Source organism: Mastigoproctus giganteus, chromosome 1 (assembly GCF_048544385.1).
Source record: "Mastigoproctus giganteus isolate SK-2022 chromosome 1, ASM4854438v1, whole genome shotgun sequence".
Lineage (NCBI taxonomy): Eukaryota > Metazoa > Arthropoda > Arachnida > Uropygi > Thelyphonidae > Mastigoproctus > Mastigoproctus giganteus.
The window spans coordinates 207,900,212-207,921,728 of NC_143575.1; the positions used below are offsets into that span (position 1 = coordinate 207,900,212).

The 21,517-nt window shown below is 35.8% G+C and overlaps 1 protein-coding gene across 6 annotated transcripts in view; it reads left to right on the plus strand.

Annotated features, from left to right (window-relative positions):
• The window catches only part of LOC150091482 (tight junction protein ZO-3-like), a 549,427-nt gene that overhangs the window by 107,787 nt on the left and 420,123 nt on the right, over positions 1–21,517 (plus strand). For all 6 annotated transcript variants that reach the window (XM_090375872.1, XM_090375842.1, XM_090375863.1 and 3 more), the window contains exon 2: positions 15,570–15,617. In XM_090375872.1, coding sequence (XP_090231998.1) covers positions 15,570–15,617 — 48 coding nt within the window. The remainder of the gene's footprint in view (positions 1–15,569; positions 15,618–21,517) is intronic.

Here is a 21,517-nt window from a genome sequence, read left to right on the forward strand (position 1 = left end):
GGCACTTTTAGGTTAAAGTCGATGTTGGTGCACCATTCAGAGAATCCACGTGTTATGAAGGGCATTGTGAAGACTCGACTTCCTGTTTTCTGGCACTCTAATAAGAAGGTGTGGGTGACCCAGACCCTTAATAGTGAATGGTACACTTTATACTTTTGTCCAGAGGTGGCCCAATTTTGTGCAGCAAACAACTTGCCCAAAAACTTGTTTTAGTCCTCAACAATGCTCCAGGACATCCAGCCAACCTTGAAGATGTCCCTAATGACGTTCTGAATGTGAAGGTTGTTTATTTGCCACCCAGCATGACCTCACTGTTGCAGCCAATGGATAAGGGTGTAATTGCGACCTTCAAGGTGTACCATTTATGTATGACCTTCAACGGGATTGTCGAGGCAGTGCAGGCATCTAACTCAGTGACTCTGAGGGACTACTGGAGGTCCTACAACATCCTTAAGGCCATAAGTCACGTTGCTGCAGCCTGGAAAGAAGTGTTGCAGTCATGCATGAATGGCATTTGGAGGAAATCGTGGCCTGATGCAGTGTCTTACTTTCTTGAGTTTGAGCCAGTTTTAGCAGTGTCTGAAGATGTCATTTCAATGGCTGAGGATGTTGGCCTTGACAAGGTTGACATTGATTATGTCAGTGAGTTGCTGCAAAGCCATGGTGAGCCTCCTTGCAAAGAAGGACTTAGAAGAGCTGGCTGCACAACTGGCTAAATAGGATTCTGAGGAGGAAGAGCAAGAGCAGGAGATTGTGCCAATTAGGACCCTCACCACAAAGACACTTCAATCAGCTTTGACACAAATACAAACAGGCCGTGAAACTATGTGATAATGACCCAGACTGGAGATGCAGCTCTTCCATACAAAGAGCTACTAACATATTGAATATGTTAGATTATTATAATATGTTAGAAGAGAGAAAGAGAAAGACTCAACAGACATCATTGCTGTAGTTCTTTTCTAAGGCCAAAGAACCTGCAGAACCGGTTGACCCTCCATCAGGCCTATCCCATTAATGCTGCCCCATTATGCCATTTCCAAAGAACATCAATGGGGGGGGGGCAGACAGTGGCATTGCTACATACTATAAAGATGGACCTACAGGAACAAAGTACTAAGTTAAATTTTTATTTTATTACTTATATTTTATTTATAAATATTATTTATATCACAATTATAAAATAACCATAACTATTTAATATAAAAAACACTTACAGTATTTCCCCATGTAAAAGACGCACCTTAATTTTGGGCCCCGGAATTTGAAAAAAAAAAAAAAATTACATAAAATTATTGAACTCAAGTTTTATTCATCATAAAATTCATACAACTCATCACTGTCAAAACTCCCATCCATTAGCTTGTCCTCATCTGTGTCCGATGATGAATCACTGTCTTCATATATTGCCTCGTCCTCAGTTCCATCTATGGCATTTGAAATGCCACACTTCTTAAATGATTTGACAACGATCTCAATCTTGATATTATCCCAGGATCTTTTCACCCAGGTACAAACTTCTCCTATAGTTGGTTTCTTCACTCTTCCTGCTGGTGTCAAATTGTCCCCAGAAGACTTCATCCATTGGTTCCATTCGTCTCTTATGGCAGCTTTGAAGGGTTTGTTAATGCTGACATTAAGTGGTTGGAGCTGGGATGTCAAGCCTCCAGGTATGACAGCAAGTTTTGTTTTTTGCTCTGCAGCAATCTTCTTTGTATTTTTTGTTATGCGTACCCTGAATTGATCAAGCACCGATAGGGCAGGTTTACATAAGAGCCCACCTAGTCTCCTGCTCCAAACTTTCTCAAAGCCGATCTTCATCCCACCCTGATCCATCCAACCCTTGTCATGAACGGAGGCAGCATAGGAGCTGCCTCCTATAACCAAGGTGCCTCCTATAACCAAGCTGCCTCCTATGCAGCAAGCTGCATAGGAGGCAGCTTGGTTCCATCGGCATAACAAGCTAGAACAACTGTATAATGGCTCTTTTCATGTCCATTTGTCTTCACAGTTACAGTTTTCACCCCCTTCTTATCAACAGTTCTGTTACTTGGGACATCAAATTGAAGGGGGACTTTGTCCATATTTGCAATCTGTCCCAACTCAAACTGATGTGTCTTCCGACATTGAATGACAAAATGATGAAATTCAAGGACCTTCTGCTCATAGCTTTCAGGCATCTTTTGAGCAAGTCTGGTGCATGTATGAATGCTTAGTCCATTCTGTTTCATGAACCTGAAGCACCAATTGTGTCCTCCTTTGAAATCAGTAACTTCTTTTTCATTAGCAATTCTTCTTGCCTCATGCTTCAGTGAACCATCTTTGTGGACACAGGAATTCCAATTGCCCCTTGCTCTTCAATCCATATCTTCAATTCCCTCTCTAAATCAGGCCATTTTGCTGACTTGCCTCTCATGGCCTACTTCTGCCGTGGCGTTTTCAGTAGGGTTTCTTCTTCCCATAGCCAGTCTCGGATTGTTTTCTCAGTTGGAGGAGGACCAAACTTACGTTCAGCAGCATGATTTCCATTCACTTTTGCAAACTTGATCACTTTTAACTTGAATTCAGCACTGCATGAAAATCCTTTCTGAGCCATTTCTGGACAGAACGTGGCAAAACGTAACTTAATATACCAGTAATAAGTGCGAAACAATGAGTGCAAAGACAACAAGCGCGAAAAAGCAGTAAATGCAAGTAAAAAAAAAATCTATAACCACTGTATAAGACGCACCCAGTTTTTAGACCCCAAATTTTTCGAAAAAAGGTGCGTCTTATACATGGGGAAATACGGTATATTAACTCTTATGGTTCAATTTTCATAGCAAAGGAACCTATCTCATTTAAATACATTATAATTCTTCCTCGATTTATGCCACTTCAGCTAACAAATCTGAGGAGGTGGGACGTAACCCCAGCGTAAATTGGAGCCTACCTGTATGTACCAGTAGTATTATACAATGGTGAAATGAGGAAGTAGACTCTGAATCTATCAAAAAAGAAAAAAGTCTCGGATTGTTTTCTCAGTTGGAGTAGGACCAAACTTACGTTCAGCAGCACGATTTCCATTCACTTTTGCAAACTTGATCACTTTTAACTTGAATTCAGCACTGCATGAAAATCTTTTCTGAGCCATTTCTGGGCAGAACGTGGCAAAACGTAACCTATTATACCAGTAATAAGTGCGAAACAATGAGCGCAAAGACAACAAGCGCGAAAAAGCGGTAAATGCAAGTAAAAAAAAAAAAAAAATCTACAACCACTGTATAAGACGCACCCAGTTTTTAGACCCCAAATTTTTCGAAAAAAGGTGCGTCTTATACATGGGGAAATACTGTATATTAACTCTTATGGTTCAATTTTCATAGTGAAGGAACCTATCTCATTTAAATACATTATAATTCTTCCTCGACTTATGCCACTTCAGCTAACAAATCTGAGGAGGTGGGACGTAACCCCAGCGTAAATTGGAGCCTACCTGTATGTACCAGTAGTATTATATAATGGCGAAATGAGGAAGTAGATTATCTGAATCTACCAAAAAAGAAAACAAAAAAAATTGTCTCTCATTCATACCTTCCCTGTTGTCAAAAGGTGGCAAACTAGTTCTACTTTCATCTTTACCAAACTCTCTTTTTTGACTGTTGTGGCAGACAGTTTATTCCAATAATCTAAAGCATGCTGCTTGGAAATAAACACAAGATTTAGCCTTTTGTTCCTCTCCCTCAAATTTATTTATTTATTATTATTATTATTATTATTTTTTTTTTTGTGTGTTCGTCCTGGTTCTTCTTTCTCTTCTGCCAGTGAAAACATACCTTCTTCATTCATTGTACTGTTTCCCTTCAGGGCCTTATATACTTTTGTCAGTTCCTATTCTCTTCCTTAGATGTCCTGTCAAACTTTGCAGTGTGCATGTTCTAAGCCATTCTTCATATGGACATTGATTAGCACCGCTAACAAATCTGGTTGCCTTCCTTGAACCGTTTCTAGAAGCTTAATCTCTTCAAATGTGGCCTCCAGACCTGAATACACTATTCTAAATGTGGTCTTGCCATCATCTAATATAGATCAAGGGATGATTGAGTGGCAGTGATGTAGGGTTGTTATAAATGGGCACTGCTCTTCTTGCATTAATGATATTAATGGAGTCCTCATTGTTCAGTGCTGGACCCCTTGCTGTTTACAATATTTATTGATGTTGATGAATGCATATTAACCTTATTGTCTATACTGTATTTGAAAATGATGAAAGATTGGCAGGGTGGTTAATTACAGGAATCAAGGTATATAGGAAAGTATGCTACTGCAGTGAGACTTAGAAAAATTAGGCAGATGGGTTGAGAAGTGTCTATTGAGGTTTAATTGTAATGTATACAAAGTACTGTATATGAGTTGCAGTAATCTTATAATGCCATACCAGTTGGGTAGTTAAACATCCTAGATAATGGAGAATGAAAGAGACTTAGGGATATTTGTATAGTTTGATATGAAGTGCTCTGAACAGTGTAGACAAGCTGCTAGTACAGCTCATGGGCTTCTATCAGTGATATACAGAAATTTTGCCAAAGCAAGCAAGATGATTATCATGCTGTATAAGGCAATAGTTAGGTAGTATCTTTAGTACTATATATGGTCTGGAAGCCTAATTTTAAGAAGGATGTGCATCCTTTGGAACAGGTGCAGCAAAGAGCAACTAGATTAGTCAAGATTACAAAGGGGTACTCACCACAAAAGATTTTGATTCTGCAAATTGGAGTGCTTGGAAACTAGGTGCTAGTAAGAAAGTTGATTGAATTGTTTTAAGGCTTTAAATGGATTCAATAAACTTGATGATGATATTCTTATTCTTTCTTGGACAATACAGATGTAAGAGGAAAAAACTTAAATTGAAAAAGGATTGCCATGGGATGAGCATGCGAAAATTTTCTTTTGCTTGAGAGTAATTGATTGTTGGAATAAACTGTCATGTGGTGTTGTGGAAGCAGATAGTTTGAAAGAATTAAAGATTTAGACATTGTTAGAAGGGAGATGGATAGATGAGAAGTCAATAGTGTTTTTTTTTTTTTTTTGACTGATTTGTGTAATTTTGTTTCCTTACATTATTTGCCAGTATTAATACTAATGTTACTAAATATTCTGCTATTAGTATTGGCAAATGATGCAAGAAAGCAAGAATATACAGCATCAGCCAAAAAAAAAAAAAAAAAAATTATTGAAGCTATCCACTTCGACAACATTAGAAGTTTGTTCCAGCAATCAACCTCCATTGGCTAAAAGTAAACTTCTGAACATCTATTCTGCAACCATCCTTCCTCAATTTGAATTTATGCTCCTCGTGTGTGTAGTCTGATCAAGAGAAAGAATCTCATCAGTATTAAGCTTGCTTGATCCAGTCAAGGCCTTAAACAGCTCAATCAGATCACTTCACATGTGCCTAGTCTCCAGATGCAGCAATTTTCAGAACTGAAGCCTTTGTTGGTAAAAGCACACTTTTGTTCCCCTCATTAATCTTATTGTCCCTCTCTGTACCCTTTCGAGCAGCTCTACATCCTTCCTAACTGCCTAATCCTAACAAAACTGCCTAATTTTTCTAGATCTTGCAGTAGCATATCATCATCACTGTCATTAACCATCCTGCCAACCTTTACATCACCTGCAAACTTATTACAGAATCATTTAGTACCCCGTTGGAGTTTGATAAATGTTTGGCATCCACTCCACTAAAGCATTCCTCATGTGTGAATGTAAATGCAAAACACTTATTCAGCTTGTCAGTAACCTGTGCAGTATCATCAACAGTTGAACCATCGATATCAAGTGGGCCAGTGTGATTCATCCTTTTCCTTCTAATGTTTACATAAGAAAAAAGTCTTTGCTATTTTTTTTTTTTGCATCCGTTGCCAAATATTTTTCATAATTTGCTTTAGCCTTACCTAACATCCTTTATGACTCAATTGCAGACTAGTTTATATCTATCATCAGCTTCTGCATCTCTTAATAATTTATTTGCATTCCATTTTTCTTATCTGCAATGACATCCATTTAGATCTAAGCCTCGAATGATATTTCTTAGTTGGCATGAAAAACCTAGTAGGTTCTATGATTATTTCCTTGAATGTTTAGTACAGCCACTCCCCGACTTATGTAGGGTCGCGTTCACTGACTGCTACGTAAGTTGGAATTTCCCCCATGCTTGTGCAGCACTTGCAACTGTGTTCACTGCATTGATTGAATCAAAAAAGAAATGTTTGCTGTACATGTAAATAGAATTATTTATTGTATTTATTTAATTTTTTTCTCATGCGCAGGAAAAATGACAAAAGCATGCAATATAAAAAATTATAAAATTACAAAAAAGAGAGGAGACAGGTATAACGTCAGTAAGTTTTACCTCTTGAGCATCGTTGCCAGAAGCGTCGTCTTCAGTCAAAAAGTAGACCGCTGCGGAGGCTGAGGGCTGTGGAGATTTAGAAGGGGTCGGCTGCTCAACCTTACGAAAGAACATATTAATGGATGACTGGATGGTGGTTTTTTTTTCTTTTCATCATAGATTTCTTTGTAGCAAGCAAGCATATCATTCACCCCTCTGTTAACTTTTAAGAATCATTCGCTGTCAGAATCCATCTTCTCAAACCTGGCCATTGCCATCTCTCTGGTGATGAAGCATCTTGGCTCCTCATTTGATTCATCTTGAGCTTCATCAGCATTTTCTTCTTTCGCTATTGCTGCCTTCAAGTCAATAAGTTCTTCGTTAGATAATTCCTTCTCTTCTTCCTCTATTACCTCCTCCACGTCTTTGGCAAACCCTCCAACTGTGAAGTAGCTCTGCAACCTTTACAATCTTATCTGTAACTTCTTCATATGATTCATCTTTTTCAAATCCCCCGAAGCCTTTTACGTGCCATGGACATATTTTCTTCCATACGCCATTTAAACAACTTTTTTAGTAATTTCCACCCAGGCCTTATTAATGTTTAAGATGGCATGGTAAATGTTGTAAGATTTCTAAAAGTCTCACTGCTACTGCAGACAATGCCTGAGCAAATGTTGTGCCTAAACAATATGCTTTTAAATTCAAAATAACACTCTGATCCACAGGCTGGATGAATGAAGTCTTGTTTGGCGGTAGAAATATCACTCTCACAGTTCAAATTGAAATCATCTAGATGCATAGGATGTCCAGGAGCATTATCTAATAGAATCAAAATCTTAAAAGGAATGTCGTTGTCTTTACAATACTTTTCAACCTCGGGAATGAGCAGCATTTAAACCAATCCCCAAAGAGAGATACTGTTATTCATGCTCTCTGGTTCGATCGGAAATGCATGGATAGGGTGGCTTTATTGATGCCCTTAAATGCACAAAGATTTCGAAAATGGTACACAAGCAGTGGTTTTAATCTGTGTTCTCCTGCTGCATTAGCCTCAAGCAAGAATGTGACCCTATCCTTTGAAGCCTTGATACCTGGCATTGTCTTTTCCTCTTTGGCAATGTATGTTCGATCCGGCATTTTTTTCCAATACAGAGCAGTCGTTAATATTAAAAATTTGCTGTGTCGAATAGCCGACTTCATCAATAATTTTTTCCGACACATCACAAAATTTCTCTGCAGCTGCAAAATCGGCACTGGCAACTTCACCACATACTTTAACGTTGTGGAAACCAGCACAATGCTGGTTTGAACCTTTTAAACCACCCCGTTGCTTGCCACGAACTTGGCTTGGGGTTCGCCATATTTATCCTTAATATTTCATAAATACTTCTTGCTTTTGCTTGATTGGCCATTGGACTCAGGGGCACTCGCTTCTGAATTAGCTCTTCCACCTTTGATCTAGTACCTGAATGCTGTTTTGTGATCACTGTTGATCTTAAATGCGTTGATCCTTTAACGTGTTCTTTTATACATGCACTGTCCTTTGAAATAGTATTCACTGTTGAAGCAGTGAGACCTAATTCTGTGGAATAGATGACAAACTTTGCCCTGCTTCGTACTTCTTTATCATTTTCATCTTCATTTTTAAATCAATTTTCCTTCGTTTCTTGGCACTGCCAGCACTTTCACTTTTTGTTGATCACTTTCCCTTCATCATTGTAATACGTAAATAGGAATGAAGAGAAGTTTCTGAAAATTTGTTTCTTTATATGATTGAAGATTTCTGTGAAGGGAACACGTTTCACTATAATAATGTAAAAACCCACCCAATTGCAGTTATCGGTATTATCGCAAATGCAATAAGATCGAGTGTACTACCCGTTTATAATTAGATGCACTAACAGAAAAGCCCAACCAGAAAGTACAAATTGTTTTATGGTTGTAACCTCGAGAAACATGCTTTAGAAAAATATCTCAACGGTGTTCAAAATTGATTCTTATAACGGAACAATGATAACGATGAGGTGTAGTGCAGTTTCCATTATAAAAATGACCTTTTAGAGAGACAAATAGCTTAGTTTTATAGTGAAATTTTCTACTTCCAAGGACTTGGAACAAATTAAAAAAAAAAAAAAAAAAGTATTACCTAAGTTGGGGAGTTCCTGTATTTTGAATTGCCGATTGTACCCTCATCAGTTGGTTGCACTGTATAGAATTTAAAAACTGTCTGAGACCACTGTAGGCTCCTTTATGAAAGCAAAAATCTTTAAGTAAATCCCTCATCAATACATTGTGTTATTACTGCCATCTAGTGGTTCTTTATCTTTAGACTCTCTCTCTCTCTCTCTCTCTCTCTCTCTCTCTCTCTCTCATTGCCTTTCTAACATACTGCTACAGTAAAGTCATTCAAACAATCCATAAAATCCTTACTAGTGTGTGTGTGAGTGACCAATCTACAAGTTCCAGTCAATATCTGAAAAGTTAAAATCCCCCATTATAAGACATTCTGATTTACTCTCTCACTATTTCTCTGTACAGTTCTTTGCTGTACTCATCAGAGTCATTATGCCTATAACACACTCCTACAATTATTTTTGCTCTCCCTGTGCTTATGTCACACCAAACTGACTCAACATTGCACTGTGCACCAATGTCAACTGGATGCAGTGTGTTAGATTTTATGTGCATCTTAACTAAGAGCATACCCCTCCTCCTATCCTGTCTGTTTTTCCTGTACACAATGTACTCCATATATTCAAATTCTGCATCCCTTATATCTGATTGACACAATGTCTCTGATACCCCTATAATGTCTGCATTTGATGACTTGACCAGCACTTCAGATTCATCAAATTTATTTACTGTGCTTCTTGCATTGGTGTACATGCAGTGCTAGGACCCTGTTCCTGTACTTGTTCTTACTGTTAGCATTAGCATTAGTAGAGGCATATGATGCAAGAAAGCAAGCTTATGCAGCATCAGCCAAAAAAAACAGAAAAGAAAAAAAAAAGACCACTCCCCATTTCACCCCTCCGTTCGTTCGAAATACCTGTCCAGCTGAGCCTTAAATTTATTTAGGCTATCAACTTCCACAACAAAGGATGGAAGTCTGTTCCACCAACCAACTACCCGCTGGCTAAAGACAAATTTCTGCGCATCTATCCTACAGCTGTCTTTCCTCAATTTGAATTTATGCCCTCTCAGGTGATTATTCTGAGAAGAGGAAGAATCCCATCGGCATTGAGCATGCTCAAACCATTCAAAGTTTTATACACCTGTATCAGATCACCTCGCTGGTGCCTAGTCCCCAGATGCTGTAATTTGCAAAACTTAAGCCTTTCTTTGTAAGAGCAACCCTTTGTTCCATTCACTAATCTTGCTGCCCTTCTCTGTACTCGTTCCAGCAGCTCTACATCCTTCTTGAAATGAGGTCTCCAGACCTGTACACAGTACTCAAGGTGTGGCCTGACCATTGCTTTATACAAGGGAATAATCACCTCCTTATCCCTGCTAGAAAAATTCCTGTATATCATTGATAAGACACCATGAGCTACTCTTGCAGCCCATCTGCACTGCTCAGAAAACTTCATATCTGCCTGCACAATTACCCCCAGGTGTAGTTCCACAGAGTTGAAACATTGCTCTGGGGTTAGTTTCCCATATGTAGTACTTTACATTTGTCAATGTTAAACTATTCTAGTTAGTTACCCTGACACAGCCCATGCATTCACCTGTTCCATGATGATTCACAGTAGGCCTCGAAATCCCTACCACCTTGCTTTCTAGGCTGCATGTTTCAATAGAAACAGTGGAAGAATCACTTTCACCTTTGTTAGAGGCTTTGTTAATCCATTATTCCAGGTATTTCTCCCTTAATATTTATAAAAAAAAAAAAAAAAATATATATATATATATATATATATATATATATATTCTTCAAATAGTGATATGCTGGTCCTAAAAATATATAAAAATATAATATATTTTTATAGTAGTACTAAAATTAAAGTCTTACTGTAAAAATATTTTAATAGGACAACATAGGGCAAGTGAGAATGAAGAAATATATAAACAAGAACGTAATAAAACTAAAGATATAATAAGGAAGGCTAAAGCAGAGTCATGGGATAGATTTATAAGTACAATAGATCATGATGTTCATGGTTGTTGTTGTTATTTGGATTTTAGGAGCATTAGCAACTAAGGCCATATTGCTCCGGGATATGCGGTGGTCATTCACTGAATTTTCCGCATTCTCCGTATTTGGTGGTGACGGGCTCAAACCCCGGTCTAATCAAGAAGCATGTGCTACGCACTGCTGCACCTTCCCACCTGGCTGCTCCTTCCCACCTGGCTACGGAGGCGCCATGTTCATGGAATACAAAATTTGGCATATAAAATGATGTAACACTTGACTAGCACAGAGAAAGACACTTCAAGAATAAATATAATAAAGGAAGAACAATGGAAAAAACATTATGAAGAATTGTGGAAAGATCCAACATATCAAACAGAAGAGATACAGTTAGACCCAGTTAGTGACATAGATCCGATAACGAAGGAAGAATTGGAAAAGGCATTGAAAGCTACAAAAAATAGGAAAGCAGTGGGAATGGATGGTATAAATGCAGAACTGATCAAATATGGAGGAAGTTTTTTAAAAGATAGGATACTGAATTTATTTAATAAACGTTGGGAACAGTATAAAATACCAGAGGAATGGAATATAGCAAAAATTATTTCAATATTTAAAAAAGGAAATAGAAATGATACAAAGAATTATAGAGGGATTAGCATATTAAATACAGTATACAAAATGTATAGCAAAATAATAAATAATAGAATTAAAATTATCTCTGATGAAATATTAATAGAAGAACCGGCAGGATTCAGAAAAGGAAGATCATGTACAGATAATATATTTATATTAAAACAAATAATAGAAAAATGAAAAGATTTCAATTTAGAAACGCATTTAGCATTTATAGATTATGAAAAAGCATTTGATTGAGTAAACAGACGTAAACTATGGGACATATTGAGTAATAAAGGATACCCAAAGCATCTTACAAAAATAATACAGAGTCTATATCAAGGAACAAAAATAGTAATAGATACAGGTAATAAATTAACAGAAGAAAGTATAATAAATCAAGGAGTTAGACAGGGATGTAGCTTGTCACCAACGTTGTTTATCATATATATCGAGGATATGATATGTAAATGGAAAGAAGATATTAATACAGGTATATATCTAAATACAAAGAATAGGATTAATACACTGTTATTTGAAGATGATCAAGTAATTATTCAAGATAGTGAAGATAATTTACAAAGAGCAGTATTTAAATTAAACCAAATAACAGAAGAATATAAAGTTAAAATATCAACAATGAAAACTAGAACAATGGCTTTTAAGGGGAAAAATATGGTGAGAACAAAAATAGTTATAGACTATAAAATATTAGAACAAGTAAAACATTTTAAATATCTAGAATGTGATATAACATATGATGTCGAAGAAGATATGAACCAGAAATTGGTGAAATTTCAAAATATATGTGAAACAATAAAAAGAACTCTGGCTAAGAAAACAAGGAAAGAAACACAATTGAAATTTTACAAAGTAATTGCAATAACAACACTTCTTTACGGTTCTGAAACATGGATAGTGAAACAAAGAGACATTAATAGAATAAAGCTGCAGAAATTAAATTTTTAGGATATGTTAAAGGATGTACAAAATTAGATAAAATATCAAACGTAAATATTAGAAAGTAATTAAAGATTTACTCAATTAATGAAAAAATTATAGCATATAGACAAAGATGGAAAGAACATGTAGAAAGAATGGAAGATAATAGATTCCCTAAATTAACTTACACATATAGAGCAAAAGGAAAAAGAGACAGGAAGACCAAAGAAAAGATGGGCAAACCTATTTGAGATCGGAACAGGTGGATCGCTTAATCCGTGGAGGAAGACAAGACAAATCTCCCCCTTAATATTTATAAAAATATATATATATATATATATATATATATATATTCTTCAAATGGTGATATGCTGGTCCTAAAAATATAATATATTTTTATAGTAGCACTAAAATTAAAGTGTTACTATAAAAATATTTTAATGTATGTACTAAGGAGGCTTTGCCCCTGCTCGCTGTGCTCGCTTCTTTTGATAAAATAAAATAAAATACTTACAGAAGCTTTTGACACTGTGTGTTTCTCTTCCTCAGCTATGAATACGTTACGATATCTATATAATATCGGTGTAGATACATCATAGCAACTTTTAAAGAAAAACTATGATTGTAGTGTGAAAGGTATCTTTTCATCTGTTTCTCATATAATTCCATCCTTGATCACTGCCCCCCCATGATATTCCCTACTACTGAAGTTAGACTGACCGGTCGGTAATTTCCCACTTCACTCTTAGAACCCTTGTGCATTGGCACTTTTCCAATCCAACGGAATCATCCCCGAGTCCAGTGATGTTCTCATAATTAGCCACAATGGTTCAATGCACTCACTTGCATCCTCTCTTAAGATTATAGGGTATATGCCATCAACCTTGTACCATATGGCTAATGATGATGATAATAATAGTAATAATAATAACCCCAGGAGCTCAAAAGTTTTTGTTAAATTATCATGTGAAATTTCAATATCATTAATTACATATTTTTCAACTTCATTCCCATAATTTCTTTTTGACATAAAGGGTTTTTCTTCTGTAAATATATATGCAAAGTAACTGTTGAGTTAGCTGTTGTTGTTGTTGTTGTTATTTGGTTTTTAGGAGCATTAGCAACTAAGGCCATATTGCTCCGATTGAGTTAGCATTAGCATTAGCATTAGTAGAGGCATTTGATGCAAGAAAGCAAGCTTATGCAGCATCAGCCAAAAAAAAAAAACCACTTCCGCTTCACCCCTCTGTTCGTTCAAAATACCTGTCCAGCTGAGCCTTAAACTTATTTAGGCTATCAACCTCCACGACAAGGGATGGAAGTCTGTTCCACCAACCAACCACCCGCTGGCTAAAGGCAAATTTCCGCACGTCCATCCTACATCTATCTTTCCTTAATTTGAATTTATCCCCTCTCAGGTGATTTTTCTGAGCTAGAGGAAGAATCCCATCAGCATTGAGCATGCTCAAACCATTCAATGCTTTATACACCTCTATCAGATCACCTCGCTGGTGCCTAGTCTCCAGACACTGTAATTTGCAAAACGTAAGCCTTTCTTCGTAAGAGCACCACTTTGTTCCATTCACTAATCTTGTTGCCCTTCTCTGTACTCGTTCCAGCAGCTCTACATCCTTCTTGAAATGAGGCCTCCAGACCTGTATACAGTACTCTAGGTGTGGCCTGACCATCGCCTTATACAATGGAATAATCACCTCCTTATCCCTGCTGGAAAAATTCCTGTATATCATTGACAATACTCCATGAGCTACTCTTGCAGCCCGTCTGCACTGCTCAGAGAACTTCATATCTGCCTGCACAACCACCCCCAAGTCCCTTTCATTCTCTACCACTGTCAGTGTAGTAACACAGAGTTGATACGTTGCTCTGGGGTTGCTGTTTCCCATGTGTAGTACTTTACATTTGTCAATGTTAAACTTCATTTGCCACCTCTCAGCCCATCTGCTCAACCTTTCCAGATCCTGTTGCAGCAGCATAGTGTCAGTAGTGTCCTTGACAACCCTGCCAACCTTTGTATCATCTGCAAACTTGGACATTAAGCCCGATATACCATCATCAATATCATTTATAAATAAATTCATATTGTGCTCATCCTTCACAACGAGTTACCAAGTATTGCGCTACCCCAAATAAGTAATGCTTCACTAATAGAGAAGACTATTGTTATTTATTCTCAGTGGGCGCCACCACCCAGATGGACCATTTCAAAGCTATTTGGCTTTCCATTGATCGGTGCCTTTCACACTACAATCGTAGTTTTTCTTTAAGAGTTGTCTATGGTGTGTATATATACTGATATTATATAGATATAGAATCTTAAAATGTTATCCCTTTTTGCATTTAGTTTATTGAAATAAATACGTTACATATGTAAATCAAGAATGGTATTGTGTGGTCTTGTTAGATAAACATAGCATGTGACCACGTTTAAGCAGAAACTTGATATTAAAACAATTAAAACTTGATATTAAAACACAGTAAAACAAGCTGCTGTTATGTATTTTAGTATTTGTTACGTATTACCACGTAACCCGCATCCCTCTTCTCCCATTGGCTGAATAAATATCATTAGGAGGAAAATTTATTTTTTTGTATAGAAAGATATGATATAAATTTTTTTGCATTATATCTAATAAATAATTTCCCAGAAATATTTTAAAATTTATGCAAGTTTATTTTCATTTAAAAAATTGATTTCATTATTTTTTTTTTAAACACACATGAGTGTCACTAAAAGTAGTCTGTCTGCCTTGGTAATAAAGAAAAAAAAAATTTCTTTAAAAAAAAAAAAAACTCTCAGTAAATATCTCCTTGAATTCACTACTTGTTTTGGTTCTGAGGACAAGGACAAAATACCTGAAAACAAGGAGGCTTTTTTTTCTAGTCTCTTCAAAAGCGGTGTATAGCTTCTTGAGAATAACATGACTTTAAAATTAATACTCACACAGTGTGGGCATTCAGTTTCAAATGATGACAGTATTTGTAGCGAAGCATATTTATAATCAAGGAAGATATTATTGAACCCCTCCCCCCCTGTAAATTGTCCTGATGAATGCCCAGATTTACTGAAATGTAAAGATGACCACACAAGATAGGTTAATTCAGAAATGCAAAATGCATGCCACCACCAATTTTCTTACTTTCTATAGTATGGAAAGTGGCTTTATGATATCATGTCAGGGCATGCTAAGTGAGCATCTGGACCCATTAATATAACAAGGCTCCAATTGGTCACATGATGTTCATTTTTTAATATGGTCAAATTCTGGCTATGCTACTGTTTGTGTCTTAGTAACTTTCGTATTTTAATTTCAAGCCAGATTTACAAGTCAAATCATGATTTTGCCTTTTACTTTATTAAGTAATAAGAATGTTGCAATCATTTATTGCTTATTTTCTAATCATAAATGCTTTACTTGCAAGTGTGTTTTAATTAATTTTCCCCCCCTTCTCTTTCTCTCCGTCCATCTTGTTTTTTTGCAGAGCAGTGATCGTGTAGTATGGGAGTATCACAGTGTTGTTCTTCAACGAGTAAGTAAACTTTTTTCATAAAGTAAATACTAGCTGAATTGTATACAGGATATTTCACAAATGAATTTTAAAGTTTTAAAAAAAATATTATTATATACAGGGTGTTTCAAAAATGGTCAATAATTTAAAGGTGAAAAGTACAACTAAAATAAGCAAAACAGTCCCAGTGAACATCAGGCTGCAAATGAACCGTTTTGAAGATAATGCACATTTTCGGTTAAGATCTGCCACTGACTATGGGAGCACTCTGGGAGGGTAGTCTGTATTGCTGAGACCTTGTACCCGCTGGATATGGTAGGGTTAAGTAATTGGCAATGTAAAATTTGCCACACACTGCTATGACTCAGTACACGCTCTTGCAGAGCAACCCTTCTTGTCGAAATTCCTGGATTTTGTTCTGCTCTTTCTAACACCCTTTCCTCAACATCAGGTGTTATGCTTCTGGGCCTACCTGCTTGTACTCCATGTGCGAAGCACCAATATTCTCTAAAATGCTTCTTGGTACAAACGTGCAGCCTCGAGTGCACTGCCATTGGCTTTACCATACATGAAGTGCATGTCCGCATACTCTTCGTTGCTGTAACCTCTTTCCAGGTTGACTATCCTTTCGCAAGTACTAGTATGCCTGCTATGTCTCAGAGCATTAAGGATGGGGAAAGGAAGAGAATGAGTGTAACCTAACCTAACCTAAACAGACAAGTCAGTGGTGAATCCCAGCTCTGTACAGTTCACCTTGTCAGTGGGGGATCCCAACTAGAAATGTGCAATATATCGAAAATGATTCACTTAAGGACCCATGTGTACTAGGCCTTTTTTGCATATTGTAGTAGTCTTATTACTTTTTGCATATTACAGTTCACCTTTAAATTATTGACCATCACTTTTGAACACCCTGGTGTGTGTGTGTGTGTGTGTGTGTGTGTGTGTGTGTGTGTGTGTGTGTGTGTGTGTGTGTGTGTGTGTGTGTGTGTGTGTGTGTGTGTGTGAGTGAGTAAAACTAACAGAGGTATAGCATGAAAGAATAGAGATTTTTTTTACATCCAGTGTGCAGTTATCTTTCCTTAACTTGAATCTATTCTCTTTCTTAAGGTTACCATTTTTCTTCTTTAAAATCCAGGGATAGAATTAGTTAAACTTAAATACAGGAACTCTCCGACTTACGTAAATTCGACTTTACGTAAGTTTTTGTTGGCCAGTGCAAACTTAAAAAAGTCGTGGAAACATATTTTGCATCCCGTAGGAATAAATGGAGGTATCGTGAAAATATCATAATGTGAACCCAGTAACACATTGGTTTTTTTGATAATTCGTTCCAAGACCATGGAAGTTGAAATTTTTGTTATATAACTAAGCTATTTATCTCTCTAAAAGATCATTTTATAATGGAAATTGCACATATACTTTCATTGTTGTTATATGTTCCGTTTTAAGAATCAATTTTGAACGCCTTTGTGATATTTTTCTAAAACACATTTCTGGAGGTCACTATCATAAAACAATAAAAACATTTTGCACTTTCCGGTTTATTGGGCTTTTCTGTTAGCGCAATGCATTATAAATTGGTAGTAAACTTGATCTTATTGCATTTGCAATAATCCTGATAACTGGAATTGTGTGGGTTTTATTGTTATGGTGAAATGCATTCCCCCTTCACTGAAATCTTCCATCATATAAAAAACATAATAAATAAATTTTCAGAATCTTCACTCCATTCCTATATACTTATTACAATTGTGAAGGGAAAGCAACCAACGGAAGTGCAAGTGCTGGCAGTGCTAGGAAATGAAATGAAACAAAATTGATTTAGAAACGAAGATGATTAAGAAGTAAGAAGCAGGACAAAGTTTGTCATCTGTTGCAAGGAATTAGGTCTCGCTGCTTCAACAGTGAATACTATTTTAAGGGACAGTGTGCCTATAAAAGAACATGTTCAAGGAACAACTTATTTCATACCGGGGCCAGTCCGCCCCAACAGTGATCACAAAACAGCGAAGATGGAAAAGTTTATTAATAATATGGATGGAAAATCAGATTCAGAAACAAGTGCCCCTGAATCTAATGGCCATTCAAGCAAGAAGTATTTTTGAAGATAGCAATAAGTACTGCAGACCCCAAGCAATGGGTGGTTTAATAGTTTCAAGCATTGTGCTGGTTTCAAAAACATTAACGTATGCGGTGAAGTCGCCCGTGCCAATTCTGCAGCTGCAGAGAAATTTTGTGATGTGTTGGAAAAAACCGCTTCTAAATTTTCACAGCCCTCAATGTCCGCAATGGCGTGCTTATCAGCTGTAGATTTAAGAATTAGATCTTAAAAGTTAAAACTTGAGTAGGTTATGCCTGTCACCTCTCTCTTTTTGTAATTTTATAATTTTGAAACTTTTGTAAATTTTCCTGTGCATGAGGTAAAAAAATTAAATAATGCTATTTACAATGTTCGTTGAACATTTCTTTTTTGCTTCTATCAAATTCATGTGCATAGTTGCGACTGCAGAATTTCCCTAAATGCTTATATATGCTTATTTAGGGAAATTCGACTTGTGTAAAATCCGATTTACGTAGCGTTCTGCAGAATGCAACCCTTACGTAAGTCGGGGAGGTCCTGTAATCTAAAAGAAAGAAAAGTATTGTATTCTAGATTTCTGGTGACTGAGAATGAATTTTTGTTTTGACTTCATATAGATTCAGTTTTTTAAGGTATATAAAATGAAATCATTTTCTAAACATGGAACCATTTTTTTGGAACAATTCCATTAAAAATGGAATCATTTTCTAAACATTTCTAGATTCAAATTGATTTTAAGAGGGAAAAAAAAAAATATGATGATTAGGATATAAATTCTTTTATTAATTTCATTAAATTACAATAAATCTAGAAAATATTTCTCAGGTGAGGTTTTTTAGAATACCTTGTTTGAATCCAGATTTATGACAGTTCCTGGAAAATTTACCAGTGTTATTGGGATTGCTTTAGTATTCAATGAATACAATGTAAACACTGAAGTGTTTACATTGTATTCATTGATGAGTGTATTTTCTCTACTGACAGTGTTCCCAGGAAGACTTAATACTAAGTTTTTTTTTTTTTTTTTTTTGTTTCAGTTAAAAGATAAATAAGTTTTACAAAAATACATATATAAAAAAATTCTTCCCCATCACTTGAATTGCAGTTATTGAAGTACCATTTCTTGATTTTATTGGAAGTGACAGGGTTCTTTTAAAATACTAATTAAAATATGTTTTTTATTTCTCTCTCCCAAGAAATCAAATAAATTATTTTTATATACGGTGACTTTAGTTTTTTTTTTTTTTTAACCAGGAACTGTGTGGTTATTTTTATGTAGCTGAACATTGGCAAATATTTTTAAGATGTATGTATAGGCAGGTATATGAAGTGTAAATAATAAGTGTGAATTACTATTAATTTTCTTTCATTAGTTTTTTCTTGTTTCTTTTTTATATGTAGATAATGCATTTCAAATAGATTATCTAAAAATATTGATTATCAAAAATACCTTTTTGTCTTGGATCAAACTTTTAAGGAGATTAATGATTTGATTCGTTTGTGGTTTGTGGTTTGACGGTCCTTGTGCAAGAAATTTGCCAATAAGTGGACCAATATTAAGAGAGAAAGCAAAGTTTTGCTAAAATACTAAACGTTCATAATTTTTCAACTAGAATCGGGTGCCTTGAAAAGTTTTGTAATAGCAACAATATTATGTTGAAATCTGTTTGTTGTGAAAGTACATCAAATAATCTAACACAATTCAGCATTAGATTTCAAGATTAATAGATTTGACTGGGAGCTATGAACAAAACAACATTTTCAGTGTAGATGAAACTGTTTTTTTTTTAAATTTTTTTTTTTTATTAGGCTTTGCCCACAAAATAATTGGTTTTAAAAGGGTAAATGCCATTGTTTTAAAAAAGCAAAACAGAGACTCACAATTTTGTTGTGTACAAATTCACTAGGTGAAAAAGAAAGACCACTAATTATAAACAATGCACTGAGGCCTCACTGCTTCAAAAAAAAAAAAAAAAAAAAAACATGTCCAAACTTGGAGTTGAATGGCATGCAAACGGGCGGATCCAGGTTTTGTGGCTTGTACAATTATTGGCGCTTCTTTAAGGGAAGTATACAAAATTAGGTACGAAAGTGTCTAAATTTATTTATTTCTAAATATTCTAAATCTAAATTTATTTAGAATGAGAAAGAAATCGCAAAAAATTACAAATTTAAAAAGCTGACAAATAGCACAAACATCACAAAAGGGGCCTGTGCAAGCGAGGGAACCAGAAGCTTAAGCTTTATTAGCTTCACAGTAAATCTGCCTCTGCATGCAATTAAAAATGCTTAGATGAGTAGTAAAATTTTCACTCATTGACTAGAAAACGTTAATGAGATTAAGAAAAGGGAAAATAGAAAAGTGTTACGTTTTCTTAGATAATGTACCATGTACTCCAAAAACCATTGTACTGTCAAATGTTCAATTGGTATTTATACCTCTTAATTCTTCAAGTGCCTTGCAACCTTTGGATCAAGGTGTCAATCAAGCATTTAAGGTATGTTTTAGGAAACAGATTTTGACAACATTAATGGTGAAAATGGTCTTTACAGAAAATTTAGAACAACTGATAAAGCAAATTAATCTTTGCGATTTTGTTGAATATATCAAAGGGGCGTGGTAAGCAGTTTCGAAAGATGTCATCAAAAAATGTTTTGAAAATTGTGGAATTAATATGAGAAATATGGAAAATGACATACAAGAGATATTCATCCATCCCTTGAAAAGGAATTAATGCAGCCAGGAGAAGTGGCATATTTTCAAGTAAATTTAACATTTTGAGAGTGATGTACAGATATGTGATGATAACCTTTAAAATCGGGAATAAGAACTTTGAGACTGCCAAGATATTGAACCAGATGACAGCAGACAAAGAGGACAAGCATAGTGATAATGGGGCAAGGAGTGAGACAGTAATACCAGTGAGTGAAAGTTTAACAACTGTTGATGGATTAAGGGCTTCATCAATGCAATTAGGAAATGAAACATTGTTAAATTTATTATTTCAAGTAGAAGTTAAATTGAATAAAGAAATTACAACAAAAATTGTTCAAACAAAACAGATGACTTTAAAAGATTAGTTTGATCAATATCCTTAAATTGCTTTTTAATGTCATAAGTACCAATCACTTTTTAATGTTCTAAGTGCAGTTGCAAAAATAAATAGTAATTGTTGAAAACATTTAATTTACTCCTTATGTACTGCTTATAATATTAAAAACGTTTCTGTATTATGTAATGCCATTTTTGTAATTCCCATAGTAAAGTCAGTTAAAAGAAAATAATACATCAATAGCTCCTCCCTCCCTCCCTAAGGAGGTGACCACCTCCCCAAATGATCTATTTTTGTCAGAACATCAGGTGATCATCTTAGGGAGGTTTTGCTGTATATTCCATTTGCCTCTCCAGAGGATACAGTTGATGACTTTGTCAACCAGCTGATAAACAAGGTTTGTGCCTTAGCAATGTGTTCTTTGTGGGGTCATCAACCTGCTCCCTCTTTCTGTACTTATAGAACAACTGCTGATTGTACCCACTATAATCATAATCACTTGGATAAGATCTTGTCCACTGCTAATGTGATTCTTTCAAAGAGCCTGTTTGAATCCGGCCACCTACCAATTTCAGTGAATAAATGTCTCCCCATCCCAAACTTCCAGGGCTGATCAAGAAACCCATCACTGTGCTGAAGTTTCTCAACTCATCAAGATGCAATGAAGCAGCCAGTTTAATTCTGTGGCATGTTCTCAGCAAGTGTGATCTCAAGCTAGGGATTCATCTTTTCACTGCACGGATCCAAAGAGTTGCCGACTGTTTAACAACAAAGACTGTGAGGAT